At 40.1% G+C, this 20,754-nt stretch overlaps 1 protein-coding gene across 1 annotated transcript in view; it reads right to left on the minus strand.

The window, feature by feature from the left end:
• Positions 1–892: 892 nt before the first annotated feature.
• The window catches only part of GLRX3 (glutaredoxin 3), a 357,920-nt gene continuing 338,058 nt past the window's right edge, over positions 893–20,754 (minus strand). The window contains exon 10 of the mRNA XM_050959662.1: positions 893–941. Within this exon, the coding sequence (XP_050815619.1) occupies positions 926–941 (16 nt within the window). The 3' untranslated portion in view covers positions 893–925. The remainder of the gene's footprint in view (positions 942–20,754) is intronic.

Consider the following 20,754-nt stretch of genomic DNA (forward strand, 5'->3'; position numbering starts at 1 on the left):
TGACCTCGTTATCTCTAGCTTGCTTGCTAGCATATATATACCTGCCCCTGGAAATTTCCATTACATGCATCTGAGGAAGTGGGTATTCACCCACGAAAGCTCATGCTCCAAAACGTCTGTTAGTCTATAAGGTGCCACAGGATTCTTTGCTGCTAATAAAGTAATTGCTGTTTCAAATTCATGCATTCTCTATTAATTCGTCACACAAATGGGGGGATAACTGCCAAGGTAGCCCGGGAGGAGAGGGGGAGGAGGGAAGCGCAGGGGTGGGGTAGTTGTAGGGGAACTCCCTAGAATGGCATGCAGGTCATCATAGAAGCAGCATGTCTGGGGCTCTGACCCGGAGTGACCGTTTGCCTCTCTGCTTCTTTGGCAGGCTTCATGCGGCACTGCTGCGAGTCTCTTTTATAACCTCTGTCCTTCATGCCTTGGAGATTTTTTTCAAATATTTTGGCATTTCGACTTTTGTAATGGAGTTCAGATAGCACGGATTCATCTCCCCATACAGCAATCAGATGCAGTACCTCCCATTCGATCCATGCTGGAGCTCTTTTGCAATTCTGGGACTCCATGGTCACTTGTGCTGATGATCTCTGCATGGTCACCTATGATGATCAACTCACTACTCTGGCCAAAGAGGAAATGAAATTCAAAAGTTTGCGGGGCTTTTCCTGTCTACCTGGCCAGTGCATCTGCGTTGAGAGTGCTGTCCAAAGCAGTCACAATGGAGCACTCTGGGATAGCTCCCGGAGACCAATATTGTCGAATTGCATCCATACTACCCCAAATTCAACCCACCAGGGTCGATTTCAGCGCTAATCCCCTAATCAGGGAGGAGTACAGAAATTGATTTTAAGAGCCCTTTAAGTCGACAAAAATGGCTTTGTTGGGTGGACGGGTGCAGGGTTAAATTGATCTAATGTTGCTAAATTCGACCTAAACTTGTAGTGTAGAGCAGGCCTAAGGACTTGGTACCCTGGATAAATTGGTCCCCTCAAGTGTGCCTCAACATACCATGTGGCTTCACACTAATTCTTTCCATCTGGTGCTCAGTCTTTTGCACTCACCGTTTGGATTAGACTTTCTTAACGTAAAGCTAACTATCAAGTAAACAGAGAAACACTGGTTAGTTTGCATGGGGAAGCTTGTACTACTAATGCTCATGCTGTACCTGCTCTGTACTTTAATCTCTAGGCTGTCAATCCTATACATACCAATCCAAATAAGTACCAAATTTACCCCCACAGAACTGCCTTGAATGAAAAACATTTCCTTCTAGCTGGAGTGAAGCTTTCAAAGTCATAATCTGTGCTCATGGTCCAAATGATCAGCTATTGTAAATCAGTGAACATCTATGGAATTATTATGCTGATTTACACCAGCTGAGATTTGGTCCAACAATCTAATGTACCGTTTCCAAAAAGGCAACAGGTTACAGAATAGTCCAAATGGCTTGTGCATCATCAGCGCCAGCATTAAAGATATTGCAACTGGAGCAGTTATTAATTACCAGTTATAGAATCATAACAATGCAGGGTTGTAAGTGACTCCAGAGATCATCCAGTCCAACTCCCTGCACTAAGGCAGGACCAAGTAAACCTAGAACATCCCTGAGACGTGTTTGTTCAATCTGTTCTAAAAACCTTCAATGATGGTGATTCCACAACCTTCTTTAGAAGTCTATTCCAGAGCTCAACTACCCTTAAATTGGAAAAACTTTCTAACTATATGTAACCTAAATCTCTCTTGCTATAGATTAAGCCCATTACTACTTCTCCTATCTTCAGTGGACTTGGAGAACAATTTATCACAGTCCTCTTTATAACAGCCAGTCAAATATTTGAAGACTTATCAGGTCCCCCACCCACACTCACTTCATTCTTCTTTTCTCTAAACTAAACTTGCCCCAATTTTTTTTTAAACTTTTCCTCATAGGTCAGGTTCTCTAAACATTTTATCATTTTTTATCTCCTCTGGACTCTCTCCAATTTGTCCACATCTTTTCTAAAGTGTGGTGCCCAGAACTGTGCTCCAACTGAGGCTTCACCAGTGCCAAGTACAGTGGGATAATTACCTCCTGTGTCTCACATATAACTTTCTTGCTAATACACCCCAGAATAATAGCCTTTTCTACAACTGCACCACACTGTTGATTCATATTTAGTTTGTGATCCACTAAAACACCCGAGATTCTTTTCATCAGGACTCTAATTTGTCAAAGTCATTTTGATGTTGATGTGTCAGCTAGAAAATAATCCAGATTACGCTATCATAGCTCTATCGGCACTCAAGATCGAACCGGGCAAAATGCAGGGAGAAAAGTTGTTTTAGTCAATAAAGGAAGCCCAAATGACTAAGAATGCACACAGGACTAAACAAGAAGGTATCGTTTTTCATAGTCACTTTTATAACCATAGCCACACTTGAAAGGAACACATGTTCTTTTCACATGTTCTGATCCAAGGAAGCAGAAAATAGTCACCTGAGTGCTGGAGAAATGGGAACACAACAGGTGACTACTGCATCAGTAAGTACCTGTGAAACCCTGCTATATTGCTCTACAACAAAATCATCATTTTGCTAATTCTTGAAGGAGGGAGTTCTGTGTGTATTTCTTAGCACCTGTTGTTGTCAGTGCACATTTGCCAGGTTTTAACCAGTTTCTGAAACAATGCTGGGCATGATTTGTCCTTGATTACCCTCTGCAGTTAAACAACATTCAGCACTAGCTCACTTGTTCTCATTGCTAATGCCTGTTGTCAGCAACAGGTAGGGGGGAAGTGGGTCAGCGTTCACATTGCACTCCCCATCAGAACCTGGCCAGGGAAGCTAATGATCCAACCAGCGGACCAAATTTGGTGATGAATCCTGATCACGTGCCAGCTGAGGCATGTGGGCATATGCTAAAAAGAAGCAACAGATACTTTTCCAAGGGCTTGTCTACACTGAGAAATTACATTGTGTCAGGACAATTTTATTACCACAACGTTAAACGTGATTTAACACTCAGTATAGGCAAGGCACATTGTGTTTAATCTCATAGCACAGATGCTCCACCCTAGGGTGAACCACAGCCAGCTGCTATGGTGTTAAACATGACATGCTTTTGTCTACACACATTTACCAGCATATTTAGTTAAGGATGTAGAAAAGGCTCTAATGTGAATAAGGTCAGAGAGTCCTTTAGAAAGTGTTTGCATAGAGGGGGATATTCTGTCATGTGTCTCTAAGAGGTGTGGCAGAAAACTTGCATCCCACATGGAGGGACAGCTAAGACAGCTATAAGTATAACTGAGACAAGTTAGATGAGCTGTCCAAATTATGGCAGTCTCCCCGGGCTGCTCTATACAATCTCCACAGCCCTGCATGTCACAGTCCCAGCCCAGAAATGCCCCATGCAGCTCAGACCCACCCCCAGAACCCACTCCATAGTAGGGCTTGTGATGAGGTCTTTGGAAGGCAGCCTTACAACTGTGTCTGCAGTTCCTGCCCAGGAGAATCCTCCACCAGTTGGACACTGGGCTTTTCAAACCCCTCCCCGCCCCCCACACCACCCTGGCCATTTTGCCTAGTGGAAAGGGGAACAGAGTGGAGGTGAGGACATCACCTACACTATATATCTCCTAAGCCCACCTTTTCATTTTATTTTCAAATAAGCATCCTCCATTCCTTCTGTTCTTAGTGCTAGCCCAATACCATGCTTTTGCATGCACTGATTGGAAGCATCAGTGAAACGTCACTTCATTGTCTGCCTTTGAAGAATAGGGCTTATATTTTCTAACAATTCCTTAATTTTATTTGGCTCTGTATTGAGTATGAACTGACATGATAAAGTCAACTAATCACAATTCCCCACCACCAGTCAAGCACTGAGTAACATCAGCCATCAATTATACTTGAAATAATAGAAGGCCTGTGTGATTTAGAAGTGTTCACAAAAAGTCACAGTAGAGATATAATCATATTAACACATCCAAATGACACTAAATTTTAGTGGATGTTTCCCCATTTGTTGTTGATGTAAATCTATTTTTCCATCCAGTGTGTATGACTACTCTTTCAAGCATTCTGAATAAACTGGAGATATGTTAAAATTCCATATTGTTTATATTAACAGCTTTATTATCAATAGACACATCAATACCCATGCCTTGCTATTTGATGATTTAATTGATCTAATTCCTGCTCATTGCAATTTTTGGCTATTTTTGAAAAAAAATTAAAAAGCAAAGTACTTAATAAAATACGATTCCTCCTCCCTGCTGTTCTTACAGACACTGATTTGACAAACTATACACAAATGAAAAAAATCTGTTCATCTATCTTTTTTTAAAATAATAATAAAGATGCCTTCATACAACTGGCATTAGACAATTTTCAGTTGCTTGATAATGTATTTCAAAGTCAAACATTTGTGCATGGAAATACAATGAGCTCGAGGCAAAATACTATTATAATATTATATAAACTTATGGCATATATAAAATATGGTTAAGTTAATATCTTTTTATTCTGGAAAAAAAAGACCAAACATGTTAGAAACGCAGAGAATTCACTCCTGCCATCATCAAAATGCAGCCCATTCTATGGAAAAATACGTCAATTGTTCACAGTGCACAGTAGTGAAGGAAGTAAAGAAAAATACATAAGAAACTGAAATTACAAAGGCAGTTATATAAATGCAATTACACAAATTAGAGTTTGTTTCCAGAACTCCAAGGTTAACGATTCTAATGTTGTGGAAAGTTCACTACAATCTTTTATGAACACATTGAGCTTTATTTTTACCATTTTATAAGCACCTAACACTGAACTGGGTTATCAGTTCATCACAGACTCTTGAGGAAGAGAAAGAAATGTACTGAATTACCCACACCACTTTCTACAATACTCTGATTTTTCTTAATTGACCAGGCCTGTCTCTGTTTAGCTTGTGAGGTCTGATGAAACAGATCATAGTCTGAAGAACTGTATGCCAGGCTTTTGATTCCCTTGTTCCTCAATAGCACAATAAATCCACTAACACTAGAAAGAAAAAAGTTAACACTTATTATTCATGATGCTCTGGTTACCAGTATGCTAACATGTTCATTAGGCTGCTATCATTATACTATAATTGAAGTTCTTTCAGTAAAGGTGGACAAAGCAATTTTTCTGAATCAAATAATATTAGACTGTCATCTCTGGCACATGATGTTACATGCTTGAAAGGGCAGTTTTATTTATTGCATGCACTTTGGCATACAAATTTATTCGTAAATATAGGCAAGACTATTACTGGTCATTGAAACTGAAGCACTGAGATCTTTGCATTTGTAAGGGGTGTTTTGTTTTTTAAAACAAGGATTTTCATGATTGCAGATAGAAACAGAAATATAGAAAACTAAATTTGCCTACAATACATGTGCATCTTGTATTATATGATTGTAGTACAGAGTAATATCATTCCATATTGAGGTCTATTTAGAAAATCATAATTATCCCTCATATTCATATGCCAGAAGTAGTAGAAACAGTATAGGAGTTATTTAAACTTACATTGCCAGGTGGTTGAGGTCTAAGATTTGACTTGCTTCAAAATTATAAATTAGAAAGCAGCAAGAAATTCCCCCAGAATTCTAAATATATTTTTTCCAGTGTATAGATCAGCCATTGAGAAATTAAAAACATTGAGCTGGATCCTCAACTGGTCTAAATTGCATAGTTCCTATGATTTCAATGACACTAAGCTGATTTCCACCAGCTGAGAAGCTGGCTCACTATTATTTAAGAATAACAAAATTAAATATACTCCCTTCACTGACCTGGCAATAACAGCACATAGGGTGAAGTCCTGGCTCCACTGAGGTCAAGCAGAGTTTTGCAATTGACTTCAATGAGGCAATTTGTGAGAAAACACAAAACTTGTTCATATTTTCCATAAATTTGGTGTGTTTGGAGTGTTCTGAAGGTCATAAACTACAGGTTCTAACTAACCAAAGGTTCTAACTAACCAGCTTCACACCTGGGCTGATAATTGTGAAAGATAATTGGACTCAAACATAATGTGATTTCAGGTGTGATGTGTGCTATACATGAGTATTCCTGTTAGCCTTTGTTTCTACTGGGGAAAGAGGTCAGAGAATAGAGAGGGGGTTGTTGAAGGAGCAAGAATTGGTGGACAGAAGTTTGGACTCAGGATTTGAAGTGATGTAGGAGTGAAACAGTAAAGCTTTTGATATTCTGTGTAATGCACATCTACATTTCTAAGCACCCTTCATTTACATAGATGTCAGCAGCCATTTTGTTTTCAGAGACAGTGCAGACTGTCAGAGAATACAGCCACACTCTGGTGCTTGTACATAGAGACTTTTGTTCTTCCTGAATGTCTGCTTTCTTTCTGTGTCTGGAGAACATCACAAACATGAACTGGGGAACACAAAATGCCTAGAGGGCATTGTCATTTGTTTAAATATGTAAAAGCATGCTAGGCAAAACCATCTTTGAAGATTTCCAGTCCTCGTAGTGGAGCCATAAATAGAAAAAGCATCCTTGTATTTTGAGATACCAACTTATGAACTTGAAGGTCTATATCTGCAGGGTGTGCCAGGGAACATGAGTTTGAGAGAGTGTAGATTCTGACAGAGCAAGCTGATCCAGCACAGTGAAAGTTGCAGTCATCAAAGGGCTTATGGATGGGAAAGTCAGAAAAGGAGGGAATGAGAGAGCAAAGCAAACTGAAGAGTCAAGTGTGGTAAGGATATCTGAGACAGTAGTAAGCCAAGATGAGTTGAGGTGGGTAAGGTGATTGAAAGAGTGTCAAAAAGAACCATTTTAATATGAGTTAAGAAATAATGGACTGAAAGAAGAGATTCTTAAACCTTATCACTTTTTTACTTCTATTGGCATAGTCCCCAAATATTGAAAAAGAGACAATGAACCATGACACCAGCATGGATGTGGAGAGAGAACCTGGTTATATTAAGAAAGCAGCAAAGACTGGAGTAAGATCATCACCTCCATTCTGTCTCCTTTACATCATGTTAAAGGCCAGACAGCATAAAAAGTCCCTAAGAGCCTGGAAAATGACTGTAGGGGAGGATTACCCTGGCACAGGCAATGCAAAAGACAGCTATAAGACTGTGATCTAAGGATTCCCTCTCAAGCCCTGCAAAGGGTGCATTCCAAGGGCAGAGCTATAGGTGGAAAGGAGCATGTAGTGCTGCAGAGATTCTGGACAGCATTGCAGACAATAAGGCAGTCCCTGGAGGCTGTCATAACTTAGGCCCAAGGCCATCTCTGTTACACTGGGGGCATCTCTAGCCCCCACAGCCTCCCAGTACTGGGTGGATGAAACATTAATTAAATATATTATGGAGCCCTCTCTTCCTGGGCTTCCCACTTGACTCTTGTCAGGAAATATACCAACCACATAGCATAGACACTGGAGCAAGGAAGCCCAGAATTTTCAGGAGGGATTCAGCACCCATAGGCAGGGCTACATTTTTCAGGAGAACTCAGGATGCTGGGTGATGAGCTCCTTTGAAAATCTGGCCTCAGTTTTTGAAATAGGAGCTGCTGGGTGCTGAGAACTTCTAAAAATCTGTCCCACAGTTAGAGAGAAGCCTAAACTGGAGTTGAGCTCTCCTGAAACTCTAGCCTCATCTCCCGTATCAGTGATTGTGGAAATGTTCCTTTGAAAGCTTTGATGTCTATTTTGAATTTACAGACAGATGTTCACAGAATGTTAAGCATAGCTAAACAAAAACTCCCTAGAGCTTCCTTTGACATTAAGAAATTAATACAACTACTTTATACAACTATATCAGTCCAAAGTTCCCTTTCTTCTTTATAAAGATTTGTTTTTACATTTAGGTATTTTAATATGGATTTTTAATTTTGTTAGTGTATTCTATAGAGATATTTATAATGTTCACAGGCATTAAAATACCCCATATTTTAATGTAGAAATAAATCAATGTATTCTATTATGTCTGCTTCACAGGAAATCAAAAATTTCTGCCAAATACATGAATGAACTGTGCGACTTCCTCTCTTCTAATTGCTATTGTATATATGGTGTGACTTTACCACCACTAATATTGATGTATTAGAACTCACTCAGTCAAAATTTATTTTGAATCAGCTTGAAAAAGTCCCTCCCCCCCCCCCCGCCAATTTTTGGAACTACCAGTGAACTGAAATAACAGTTATTCACACAGCTCTAATCATAATACTTTCAAAAGTTAATATTAAGCTCTAATATAATGCTTTGCATCAATAGTTTCAAGGTGCACTACAAAGGAGATCAGTATTATTATCCCCATTGTACAGATGGGGAAATTGAGGCACAGAGGTGAAGTGGCTTGACCCAGGTCACCCACCAGCCAGGTATAGAATTCAGGTGCCCTTGGCCCCCATCCAATGTTTTATCCATTAGGCAGCACCACCTCCCTTTAAAATAAACTAAACTAGTCAGATGAGCTATTAGCAGAATGGCAATAGAACACTGCCTGATGTTCTTCAGGTGTTCACATGAAATAGCATAGATAATTTGTTGACCATATTCCACCTTTTTCTCGTTAACCTAAAACTAATTATCTGAAGTATTTATAGGTCCTTCTTAGTTCCATTAAGATACAGAGCCTTTGTGAAGTGCATTGATCTGTTTGTGTCCCAAACCATCCATCTGGATAAGAAAAGCACAATGTTTTAAGTGTGCATGAGTTTGGTGCATGAGTTTGTTGCATTACACCCAAAAATAAACGTTTCCTTGGAATTTTTTAAAAAATTAATTGAAATCAAGCAAAGTGCTAATATTTTGTGTCATTATGTTTTATGGTGCCATCATAATCTGACATAACATTAAATACATGTTGATGCAAAGTTTAAAACAAAGCCAACCACAGTTTTTAAGTCAGTTAGTTACAGTACTTTGCTTTCAATTTACATTGTGGCTTTTTGATGGCAAACTGATTACTGCAGCAAATAAGACCACATAATTGGAATAAGTGTCTGTCTTGATAGCTTGGCGAACTACAGTGCACCAACCGTTCAAATTAAATGTAGGTGTTTTGGCAAATCATTGTATAGCAGCCGTTCTGTCTGATTTTACAAAGCTTCAGTATTCATAGCCATTAAAAACATTCTTACTTTCTGTTCTAATTAAGACACTAACATTCATATTTGCATTTCACAGAAAACAGAACGTAAAACTCTGAGGAAAATGGTAGGCAGTTCACTAACAACCTCAAATCCCATTGATTCTCTTTGGAAAGAAGGGGCCGTCCCTTGAATATTTTAAGCTTACAGAACTCCGGTATACCAAACTTGCCCTAAAATGAACTCATAAAAACAAGCAAAAAGCCACTGTGCATATACACAGAGAAGTTTTCAGCAACGATTGGTGGGTAATAAATATCTAATATAACTGGCTCAGAAAGGGTAGTGTTTTAATCTATTGTGCATACAGAACATTTAAAAATTGCTTGTATACTTACCTGAGATGCCCAAATTAGGGGGGCAGCCTTATCTTTTGGTTAAGTAGTACATTTCCAACCTTCTTAGGCAGCCTATGAAAGATTCAAAAAACACGTGCATAAACAGAGAAATTCTGAATATTTACTAACCTTACCACATGTATACTCATTTTCATCAGAGAGCTTTTTCATCTGAATATTCATAATAACCCCATGACAGACCATATAATGGACTGAAATAATAAATCTGTAATTAGAGAGTGTTTTCATCAATAGAAATTTTCCCCAGAAATATCAAATTGTCTCTTAGGGAAAAAAGTTGCAGCAAAAAGTAATCTGAAGCTTTCATAAAAGTTTTTGTGTGAGGCTCTGCATTGGCCTAACTGCTCCCATTGAAGTTAATGGTATCGTTTCTGTTGTTTTCAACAGGAGCAGAGAGTTGGGCACTTGTGTGCCAACACACATATATATAGGTTAAAAACTAAAAGTATTCTATAGGTATGGATTTGGAAATTAAATACAAAATATATGCTGAAATAATATTTGGGGATAGATCCTCACTAGCCCTACATGCCTCAGCAAGGGCTTAAGGCAGAAAAGATAACGCTATCTTTACCATGGGTTGCAGCATGAAAGGATCTACAGAGTTCAGGTGGATGGCACAGGAGAAGGCTTCACCACTACAAACCACTGCTGTGCTGGTGCACTGGTTGAGACATATGCTGCCCCTGATATAAGCCTGCTGCAAGGTAATGCAGTAGGGACACAAAGATTGAGACTCTACAAGTTTGCAGATTGCATCAGACTGCTGGATAATAGCCTATAACGGTTGCCTCTACCATGATGCCAAATCCTCTACCTTCTTCAGCTTCAGGAAATCGGAAGTCATTTCATTTTTGCAAAATGGAAGAAGGAAATGATCTGTATGTTGTCACATTGAGAGGGAGCTTGTTCTTGTTTTCTCAGGTGGCAATTTGCCATTTTGGGGGATTACACTGTGAATTGTTTTTAGCCATCTTATTTTAAAGCACTCAGAGGCCATCAGATATTAGAGAAGCAGCCGTGCTAGTCTGTATCCACAAAAAGAACAGGAGTACTTGTGGCACCTTGGAGACTAACAAATTTATTTCAGCATAAGCTTTCGTGGGCTACAGCCCACTTCTTTGGATGCATAGAGTGGAACACACAGACAGGAGATATTTATACATACAGAGAACATGAAAAGGTGGAAGTACCCATACCAACTGTAAGAGTCCAATCAATTGAGATGAGCTATCAGCAGCAGGAGAAAAAAACCTTTGAAGTGATAATCAAGATGACCCGTAGAAGGTGTGAGGAGAACTTAACATAGGGAAACAGATTCAGTTAGTGTAATGACCCAACCATTCCCAGTGTCTGTTTAAACCTAAGTTAATTGTTTCTAATTTGCATATTAATTCAAGTTCAGCAGTCTCTCTTTGGAGTCTGTTTTTGAAGTGATATATGCCATCATGTGCCAGTAATGCCTCTCTGCCATGTACATTGGCCAAACCGGACAGTCTCTATGAAAAAGAATAAATGGACACAAATCTGACATCAGGAATCATAACATTCAAAAACCAGTGGGAGAACACTTCAACCTCTCTACCCACTCAGTGATAGACTTGAAGGTGGCAATTTTGCAACAAAACAACTTCTGTGTGTTCCACTCTATGCATCCGAAGAAGTGAGCTATAGCCTATGAAAGCTTATGCTGAAATAAAATTTGTTAGTCTCTAAGGTGCCACAAGTACTCCTGTTCTTTTTTCATCAGATATTAGTGCATTAAAATGTACTATTGGTTGTATCATTTCCAACATGCAGAAATGAGTATTCAATTGGTCATGTAATTTTTCACTGCAGCCTCTGGCTACCAATGTTCATTACAAAAATAAGAAATCTGTATCATATTAGTAGTATACATTTTAATAGGCCCTTGGTAATGCACTTGTAGATGACATTTGTAAATACATATGGTTTTCTTTAAACAACAACACAACAAGGTATGCCCAGGGGCCTAGTGAGTGCATCCACCAAGGTAGCTTTAATAAAGCTGCTTCTGTTTTGTGTAGGTAACACTTATTTCTGGTATAACAGTAGCCAACTGTACAGGTTTGCAATCCAATAAGCTGTGCAGCTGATCATCAAGTCCGACAAAGAAAAAAGTGCTGGTACAGTTTGATGGCAATTTTCCTGTTAACTCTCAATTTCTCTGGAGAGTCAGACCTGTGTCTTTTCCAGTGCTAGAAAAATTCATTTTCTTTTATCTAATTATAAGACTTCTATAGCTTCTAATTTGTAGTCCCACTGATAGTAACCCAAACAGTCCACATCCAATTTTCCAAAGTATTTTATCTGAAGCTATCACATTTCCATCCATCTCAAATTCACCTTCTAAATTTGCTTTTTGACATTAAAAAAACCCCAGAATTTTTTCCTTTAAAGAGACAGAAAACCTGGTGTGATCATGTCTTTGCAAATACTTGTACCATTTCTGGATGTAGCTACAGTAAGATTTGCAGATTTGGATACAGAGGTCCAGAAACTTGGCTGAACCGAGCCTTCTCTGAACACAACAGACAAGGGGGCAGGTAGGACAAACAAGTTAATTGCAACTCCTTGATTATCCAGCCAGCCCTACTCTAGCTTCAACATCAAGGACTCAAAAGTCTGGAATGCCAAAGCTCAAATTACCTTATTTCTTCCCCTTTGCTCAGTATGATAACATTGCCCTTGTGTGGCAGAGCCACAGATGTAGAACCCAGTTCTCCTGTGTCCTAGCCCAGTGCCTAAGACACAAGATAATATTTTCTCAATTCTTGGAAGCCTCTACTTTGCCATTCATGATCTATCCTGTGCATAGAGTGAGGCTGCTGTAGATCAAGTAGTATGTGACCAAATAACTAGAGACTGTATTAATGTATGCACATAAATGGGCAAAATTAAGGCTGTCTGAGCAAAGTAATTTTGTATTTAAAAATAAACCAAAATAGATCCTGCTTTGTTTGTCCAATTTTACACAGACACAATGAGACTAGTCTATAAACCCAAAGTTGAATTCCTAGTTTTAGAAAGATTACAAGCAAGGGGCATAATCCAGCCCATTTAAGTTAATGAGAGTTTTGCCGCTGATTTCAGTAGAAGCAAGAATGGGTCCATAATTATAATTACTCTACATAATGTCTTATTACTTTAACCAGATGTCACCATGCCTCAGTGGGTCACAGCTGAGGATGTCAAATTCAGGACAGACTGTTGAGAAATAGGGCAGACTCACCCAAAACTGGTGGTTTTTCTATCATTAGATTAAACCAAACCAGTAACAAAAGAATATTTCTGTATTACTACACTGGTTAACAAGAAGTCAAAAATGCAGTCTTATTAGGCATTCCAGTCCTGGTTTCAGACTGGACTATATGATGAGTGATTATCGAAAACCAATTTAATCAGATACAGGGTCCTTTCAATCCCAAAAGATCAGATACTTCACCAGGTCAATATAAAAATCAGATCTTGCCCAATAATCACACTGATGCCAATCCTTTAGTAACTAGAACTAAAGGTTTAATAATGGAAGAAAAAAAGAAGAGAGAGTTAATAATTGTTAATAGATCATATAGATACAAATAACTGCAAGGTCCTTATCTCAGGTTTGTAACAGAGATGGAATAGACTGCTGGCTTGTACAAGTCTGTTTGGTAACTTACAAAAGATTTGACGATCCTCACTCCATAGTTCAAAATGCTCCTTTTGGTTGTAAATTCACAGTCCAGAGAATCAGGGCAGGAAAGAGGCAAATGGAGGTATCTTGGGGGTCTTTTATATCCTCTGCCATATGCCAGGAAATTTACTGTCTCAAACAGAACTCACAGCCCAGGTGCCTGGAAAATTACTGGCCCAAGATGGAATCCAGGGTCACATGAGCATATCACATGTCCTTACATGGTTTGATAACTCACAGGGACAGTCATTGCCCAAATTCTTGCTGAGGCATCCACAGGAAGGCTTACCGGGCTGGATGAGTTTCTTCTATGGCCCATTGTTAGAGTGAAGTGTCCTTAATGGGCCATCAACACATAGCTGTTTAGCCACCGCTCAGTTCTCTCCAAACAGGTTCAGGCAGGTTACAGTACCTTAACTGTTTGTTAAAATGAGATACCTCCTTTGTAAATCCAGGCTCTCACCACTGAATGCTATATAGGGCAAACACCAAATGTCATATGGAGGGGGATCCCTCTCTCTCTGGGGGCATCTGATTCCAAGGCTCTCCTCCTCCACTGATATGAGCTGTGGGAGAAACAACAGAACTCCTAGCACCTGCAATGGTGCAAGGCTAGATATAAAATAGCTGTATCTCTTTAAGCAAACAAGATAGCCACTACAGCAAGTCAGCCTTTTCCCTGCTCGCAGGTCTTAGAGCACACTCATTTTCCACATTAATCAATCTCTTTAACAAACAGATGCAGCTTGTCTACTCTACACACAGTGTTTATAGCACAGAGCTGTCCACTAAATGTTTCATGAGTACACAAAGTAAGCAAAGTATAGAGGTGTGTGCTTATTTATTTCAATTATCATTTCCATTTTAACAGCATTATGGAATTATTTTTGAGGAGATAGTTCTCTCCCCATGGGGACAAAACAATATAGTCTTCCTCAGCATGCTTTGCAAGTGACCTCTTTCCAAATTATTTTTAGGGTACATCTAAGCTGCAATCAGAGGTGTGACTGTAGCTGGTGTAGATATACCCCAGCTCACTTTGATACAGGTACTAGAATAACAGGAGCCGTGAAACTGCAGTAGCACAGGTGGCAGCACAGCCAAGTACCCAGGCTCCCAGACAGGGTTGTACATCCTGTTTTCCTGCAGCTTCACTGCTATTGTTACCGGAGCTATCTAGATCAAATGTGGCAGTCATACCGCTTACTGCAGGGTACGCATACTTTTAGAAAGGGATGGTCTATTGGGACAGTCTCTACTGCACATCTTGACCCTGCTATGCCACTCAAAAAGCAGCTGGAGCTGCTCAGCTTAGAATTCTCCTGGGAAGGAGGAGCTCTCAGTGAGTGCAGAAGCAATGTACATGGCTCCTATCCCAGTTGCTCCTTTCTCCTGCGTAACGGGTGGTGAGAGGCAGGTAAGGGAAAGGCTGGATCCCCACTGCACTGGAGCAATCCCAATGTGGTGTATGATCATAGCCAACAGGTGTAAGTTAGAGCCTGCCAGGGATCAGAGCCAGCACAGGTCTGCCATGAGAACTGGGAGCCAGGGCCGGCTCCAGGCCCCAGCATGCCAAGCGTGTGCTTGGGGAGGCATGCCGCAGGGTGGGATCTGCCGGGTGCCGGGAGGGCGGCAGGCTGCTCCGGTGGAGCTCCCGCAGGCATCCCTGCGGAGGGTCTGCTGGTCCCGCAGCTCCGGTGGAGCATCCGCAGGCACACCTGCGGGAGGTCCACCAGAGCCGCAGGACCACCGGACCCCCCGCAGGGACGCCTGCGGGAGCTCCACCGGAGCCGCGGGACCGGCGAGTGGCAGAGCGCTTCCCCCCCTGGGGTGCCGCCGTGCTTGGGGGGGCGAAATTGCTAGAGCCGGCCCTGCTGGGAGCCATAAATGGCTCCCCAAAAGCTTCCTCCCTCGCTACAAGAGAGAATCAGGACCTGTATGTTTTATCTTCTGTGAGAATATTAGTTAATGTTGTACAGTACTTGGAGCATATAGATCAAAGCACTATATGCATTTTATGTAATATTATGTTCATGTCACATTCAACTTTAGATTGCCACAATCTGATGTAAATAATTTAAATCATGCTACTGGAAATGAGATACTATAATCTAATGGTTCATTCCCCACTCCTCCCATAGAATAAATTAGGCCCTGAATATTTTCTCTTTCAATATGCTTATGAACTGAAAATGTGCAATTACCGTAATCAAGCCAAATTTATGTTTGTTAATTATACTCTCTCAGCAAAGTATAAGTGTTGAACATTCCCCCTCAGAATTCTTTAATGTTAATTCCTTCCAAGGCATTTCACCCACATGTAACAATACTACTGCTCAAAGTATTCATGCTCCCACTGCAATAAAATCGCCAGATTTTATGTAGAATGAATGCTGAAATTATCCCTTGCTCTTGATAATTATGCCTCTTGAACATCAATTATGCCTTGTGGTGTTATGTTCTGCATTCATTAAAAATATATATAAATTTGGGAGCAATCATTCTCTCACAGTACTAAAACATACCTTCTGATCAATGTTTTCAGAAGCGGCCACTACATTGGGGTGCCTCAGTTTTTGAGTAGTCTATACCTTAAACATTTCAAATTGAGCATTTAATATCACTGAAATGTATCAGCATGGGTTTTATACTGTACGTTATGCTATAGTGTTCCTACTGAGGGCCTCTCCAACCCCCTATTGCTGCCTGAGTTGCATCGCATGGAGTTCTCCACTTATTTTTTCACTGAGGATTGATTTGTCCCATCTTCATAAGAAGTTCCACCTCCTCAGCCAGTGAAACTACTGAGATCTAAACAACTCTCAGGGTGCCCAATAGAGCAAGGGACATCCACATGCATGGCTTTTAGCTCCCCTCTGCCACCCATCTCAGCAGTCCCCACTTGCCTCTGGATGGAAAGACTGCTAAAGAACTTATGCTTGCAGATCTCCCTGTCCTGATCATAAATGATCTTACAGACTTCCCAACTTCAGGAAGTGAAACTTCCTCCAGTGTGCAGAAGAACACAGTGTATGTTGATAAGAGCATCGGCCAGTATTTACTTCCACAACTTTTACCTGTGGTGCTGAAGCAGTAAAGAATATGAAGGCACCAGCCAGGTCCAACATAACCTCACAGCTACAGCAGTCAGGGCTTTCTCTGGCTCCACCAGAAGGGCTGCTGTTGAGGGAAAAGGAAAAGATGAAGATGTTGCAGAAGTAAAACTGCCTTCTCATGTAGATACTGGTTCCCTCCATGTGTAGAAGTAGAAGGGAGCATGGGCTCATTCTCAGCTCTTGAGGACAGGAACTGTGTCCTGCAATATGTCTGTAGAGCAGCTAACACAAAAGAGTCCTGATCCTGACTGAGATCACTAGATCCTACTGCTATAATAGAAACAATTTTAGTTTTCATACATTTGGTTGTGAATTAATATTTGGAAGTTCTCCTTGTCAGAGGCAGACTACAAATGGTTAACAAAAAATAATTAACAGGGAAAGGTCAGATGGAGTACAGCTATCACATACCCTAATCCTATATTGTTAGGCTACAGGTCAGTTTAAATTTATGGTACCACACTCCCATTTATCTTTAGCTAATATGAAAGTGCATAGCACTGGTTATGATGTTAGTCCAGAATACAAAGATTAAAAGCTATAAGAAGATGTGGGTGATATCTTGGATTGGACTAACAAAAAATAAAATAGACTAGTTTTCAATAATCACACTCTCTCTGGGCCACGGAAAACAGATTGGAATTTATTTTAATTACATAATCTCCATTTAATCTAATGGACTTTAAATTTAAATATGAGGCATGAATTAACACCTCCTCACTATGGATCTGTCAGGGTTCCCTCCCCACTCTGAACTCTGGGGTACAGATGTGGGGACCTACATGAAAGACCCCTTATTTCTATCAGCTCAGGTTAAAAACTTCCCAAGGCACAAATTCTTCTTTGTCCTTGGATGAGTACTGCTGCCACCACCAAGTGAGTTAGACAAAGATTCAGGAAAAGGACCACTTGGACTTCGTTTCCCCAAAATATCCCCCCCCAAGCCCCTTCACCTCCTTTCCTGGGAAGGCTTGAGAATAATATACCAACCAAATAGGTAAACAAGGTGAACACAGACCACGCCCTTGAGGTTTTAGGACACTACAAATCAATCAGGTTCTTAAAAGCAGAACTTCATTATAAAGAAAAAAGTAAAAGAAACACCTCTGTAAAATCAGGATGGAAGGTAATTTACAGGGTAATAAGATTTAAAACACAGAGGATTCCCCTCTAGGCAAAACTTTACAGTTACAAAACACAGGAATAAACCTCCCTCTTAGCATAGGGAAAATTCACAAGCTAAAACAAAAGATAATCTAATGCATTTCCTTACAATTTTTGTAATCTTAGATGCTTATTTCAGGTAGGGTTTTAGGAGAGGGTTTTTTTCCCTGCCTGGTCCCTCTCTCTGTTCCGAGAGAGCACAACAAAGAGAGCAAACAAAACCTCCCCCACGCTTCCAGATTTGAAAGTATCTTCCTTCCCCATTGGTCCTTCTGGTCACGTGCCAACTAGGTTAATTGAACTGATTTACAGGTAAATGATTCTGTACCTCTGGCCAAGAGGGATTTTATATTACTGCATACATAGAGGTTGTTACCCTTCCCTTTATATTTATGACAGGCTCTAATCCTGCCATTGGATTGCTGCAAGGAATCCTTATACCCACTCAGAGCCCACCCAAATCCAGCTGCAGACTGGGCCCTCTCTCTACCTCTCCCCATCTGAATTTACTCTGCTCTATTTTCTGTATTCTGGTGACCAGGATTCTATTTGTGTTCATTCTTTATTTCATATGAAACTCTTTTGTGTTTGTTTAATAGAACGTGTTTTCATTTCAATTATCTTCTCCTGCCTCCAAGTGTGTGGAAAACATGACAAGAACAAAAGATTAATTGAATGGTGATCATACAGAGCTGGACTGTAATTTTACCATCTGCACTAAGTAAGGGGCAATACCAGGGGATTAACTGTGACTCTCAAAGTAATAAAAATTATCTCCTTTGTTTCCTCCTTGTTCCAGGGTTCTCTGTAAGTAGTCGATCATTTCCCATTCTGAGCTAATACAGCTCTGCTAACCAGGGCATTGAGATAGATACTGGTATCTGTCCAACCACCCACTTTTTGCCCACCTGCAGTGGTTATCTGCACCTGCAGGGTCTTAAGGGCAGAGCACAATCCTGCCCACAGCAGTTACATGACTTTTTACATTTCCAAACTCTGAGTAAGCCTTTTATGGCTGGGAGCTCTCTTTTCTGTGTTTGTACATTGCCCCAGTCTAGATGGGGCCTTTGAGTGTAATAAATATTTAATAATAATGAGGCAATTAAAACTGTTTGGATTGCAAATGTTAGCAACTTACACTAATATGTACACCTTTATAGGGTAGAAATATTACTTTCTATACAAACTGTAGCACTTGAAGGGGCCAATTTTAAAAATGCTGTCTCCAAAGGACCTCAATTAAGGCTGCTTATTTCTTTTTCTTGGTGCTTTAATAAAATTCCAAAGAAACAGAATAAAACTGGCATTGTTTTTTATTCTTCAGATTGCCTATATTTATATCACTAATGCAATCACAATAACTCTGATATAAAAACACCCATTTTTCCAATAACCATAATATAATTTCTCAAATTATTCTATGGATCAACTCATGTTGGACCTCATTCATACAACTAAGCTCCACTTGTACCAATGACTTCATTGTTTCCATAGTAACAAATATACTTTGAAAGGGAAAAATGCACAGAGCAATGTAAAAACAGGACAAAACAAGAGGCACATACAAAACATGATTATGATGAATACTTGATTATTGTCATCTGGCTTGAAAAGACCTGCATATTTCATGCATAAGAATGTGTTCATCCTCAAAACAGCAGTAAAATGCTTATAGCATCACTCCCACATGCCTTTTTCCCACTTTTCCTCCCTCTAATATCTATCTATGGTGTTTCTAATGCACTCAGTACTACAGCATCTAAGCATCAATATTAGGATAAGGCGGTAAAATTCATATGAACTCACTTCCTGCTATTAATGAGATCTAAAATAAATCATTTTATTCACAGTGATGACAGATTTTGAAGTGTTCATCAGATAAATTACACAATTAAACAATCAGTGGGGCCAATGGATGATCAGTTTGCTAAAGGAGAACTCATAAGAATGTCCATACTGGGTTAGACCAAAGGTCTATCTAGCCCAGTAGCCTGTCTTCTGACAGTGGCCAATGCCAGGTGCCCCAGAGGGAATGAACAGAACAGGTAATCATCAATTGATCCATCCCATCGCCCATTCCCAGCTTCTGGCAAACAGAAGCTAGGGACACCATCCCTGTCCATCCTAGCTAATAGTCATTGATGAACCTATCCTCCATGAACTTATCTAGTTCTTTTTTGACCCTGTTATAATCTTGGCCTTCACAACATCTTCTGGCAAGGAGTTCCACAGGTTGACTGTGCATTGTGTGAAGAAATACTTCCTTTTGTTTGTTTTAAACCTGCTGCCTATTAATTTCATTTGGTGACCCCTAGTTCTTGTGTTATGAGGAGTAAATAACACTTCTTTATTTACTTTCTCCACATCAGTCATGATTTTATAGGCTCCCCCTTTCCCAAAAGTTTCCCCAGTTCCTAATAATCTAAACCCCTCCTTTGTACACCATCATCTCATCCACACATTGAGAATCTGCAGTTCTGCTTATCTGACTGGCCCTGCATGTGGCACTGGATGCTTTTCATAGAAAACTACCCTGGAAGTCCTGGACTTCGATCTCTTACCTGGCATCCTAAATTTGGCTTCCAGGACCTCTCCCATCCTTCCCTATATCATTGCTACCTATATGTACCACGACCTCTGACTCCTCCCCAGCATTACACATAAGTCTATCTAGATGTCTCGTGAGATCCACAACCTTCTCACCAGGTAGGCAAGTCACCATGCAGTTCTCCTGATCATCACAAATCCAGCTATCTATATTTCTAATGATCGAATCCCCCATAACTATTATCTGTCTCTTCCTAATAACTGGAGAGAATAACTCAAAGAAGACAAGGCCCGGCAGAGAAGCTATATAAATCCTTTGCATTGGTATTCACCGCAAAGGATGTATGAGTGATCCCTACACCCACGCCATACTTTTTAGGTGATAAATCTGAAGAAATGTCCCTGATTGAGGAGATTTTGGAATCAACTGATAAATTAAACAGTGTGAAGTCTCCAGGTCCAAATGACATTCACCCAAGAGTTCTGAAGGAACTCAAATTTGAAATTGCAAAACTAACAACTTTGATATGTAATCTATCACTTAAAGCAGCCTCTGTACCAGGTAACTGGAGGATAGCTAATGTAATGCCATTTTTTTAAAAAAAGGTTCCAGAGGCAATCCTGTCAATTACAGGCTGGTAAATCTAACTTCAATACCAGGCAAATTGGTTGAAACTATAGTAAAGGCAGGGGCGACTGATTCTTCCTTCTCCTTCTCTCCCCCATAAGC

This window comes from Gopherus flavomarginatus, chromosome 6, assembly GCF_025201925.1.
Source record: "Gopherus flavomarginatus isolate rGopFla2 chromosome 6, rGopFla2.mat.asm, whole genome shotgun sequence".
NCBI classification, from domain to species: Eukaryota; Metazoa; Chordata; order Testudines; family Testudinidae; genus Gopherus; species Gopherus flavomarginatus.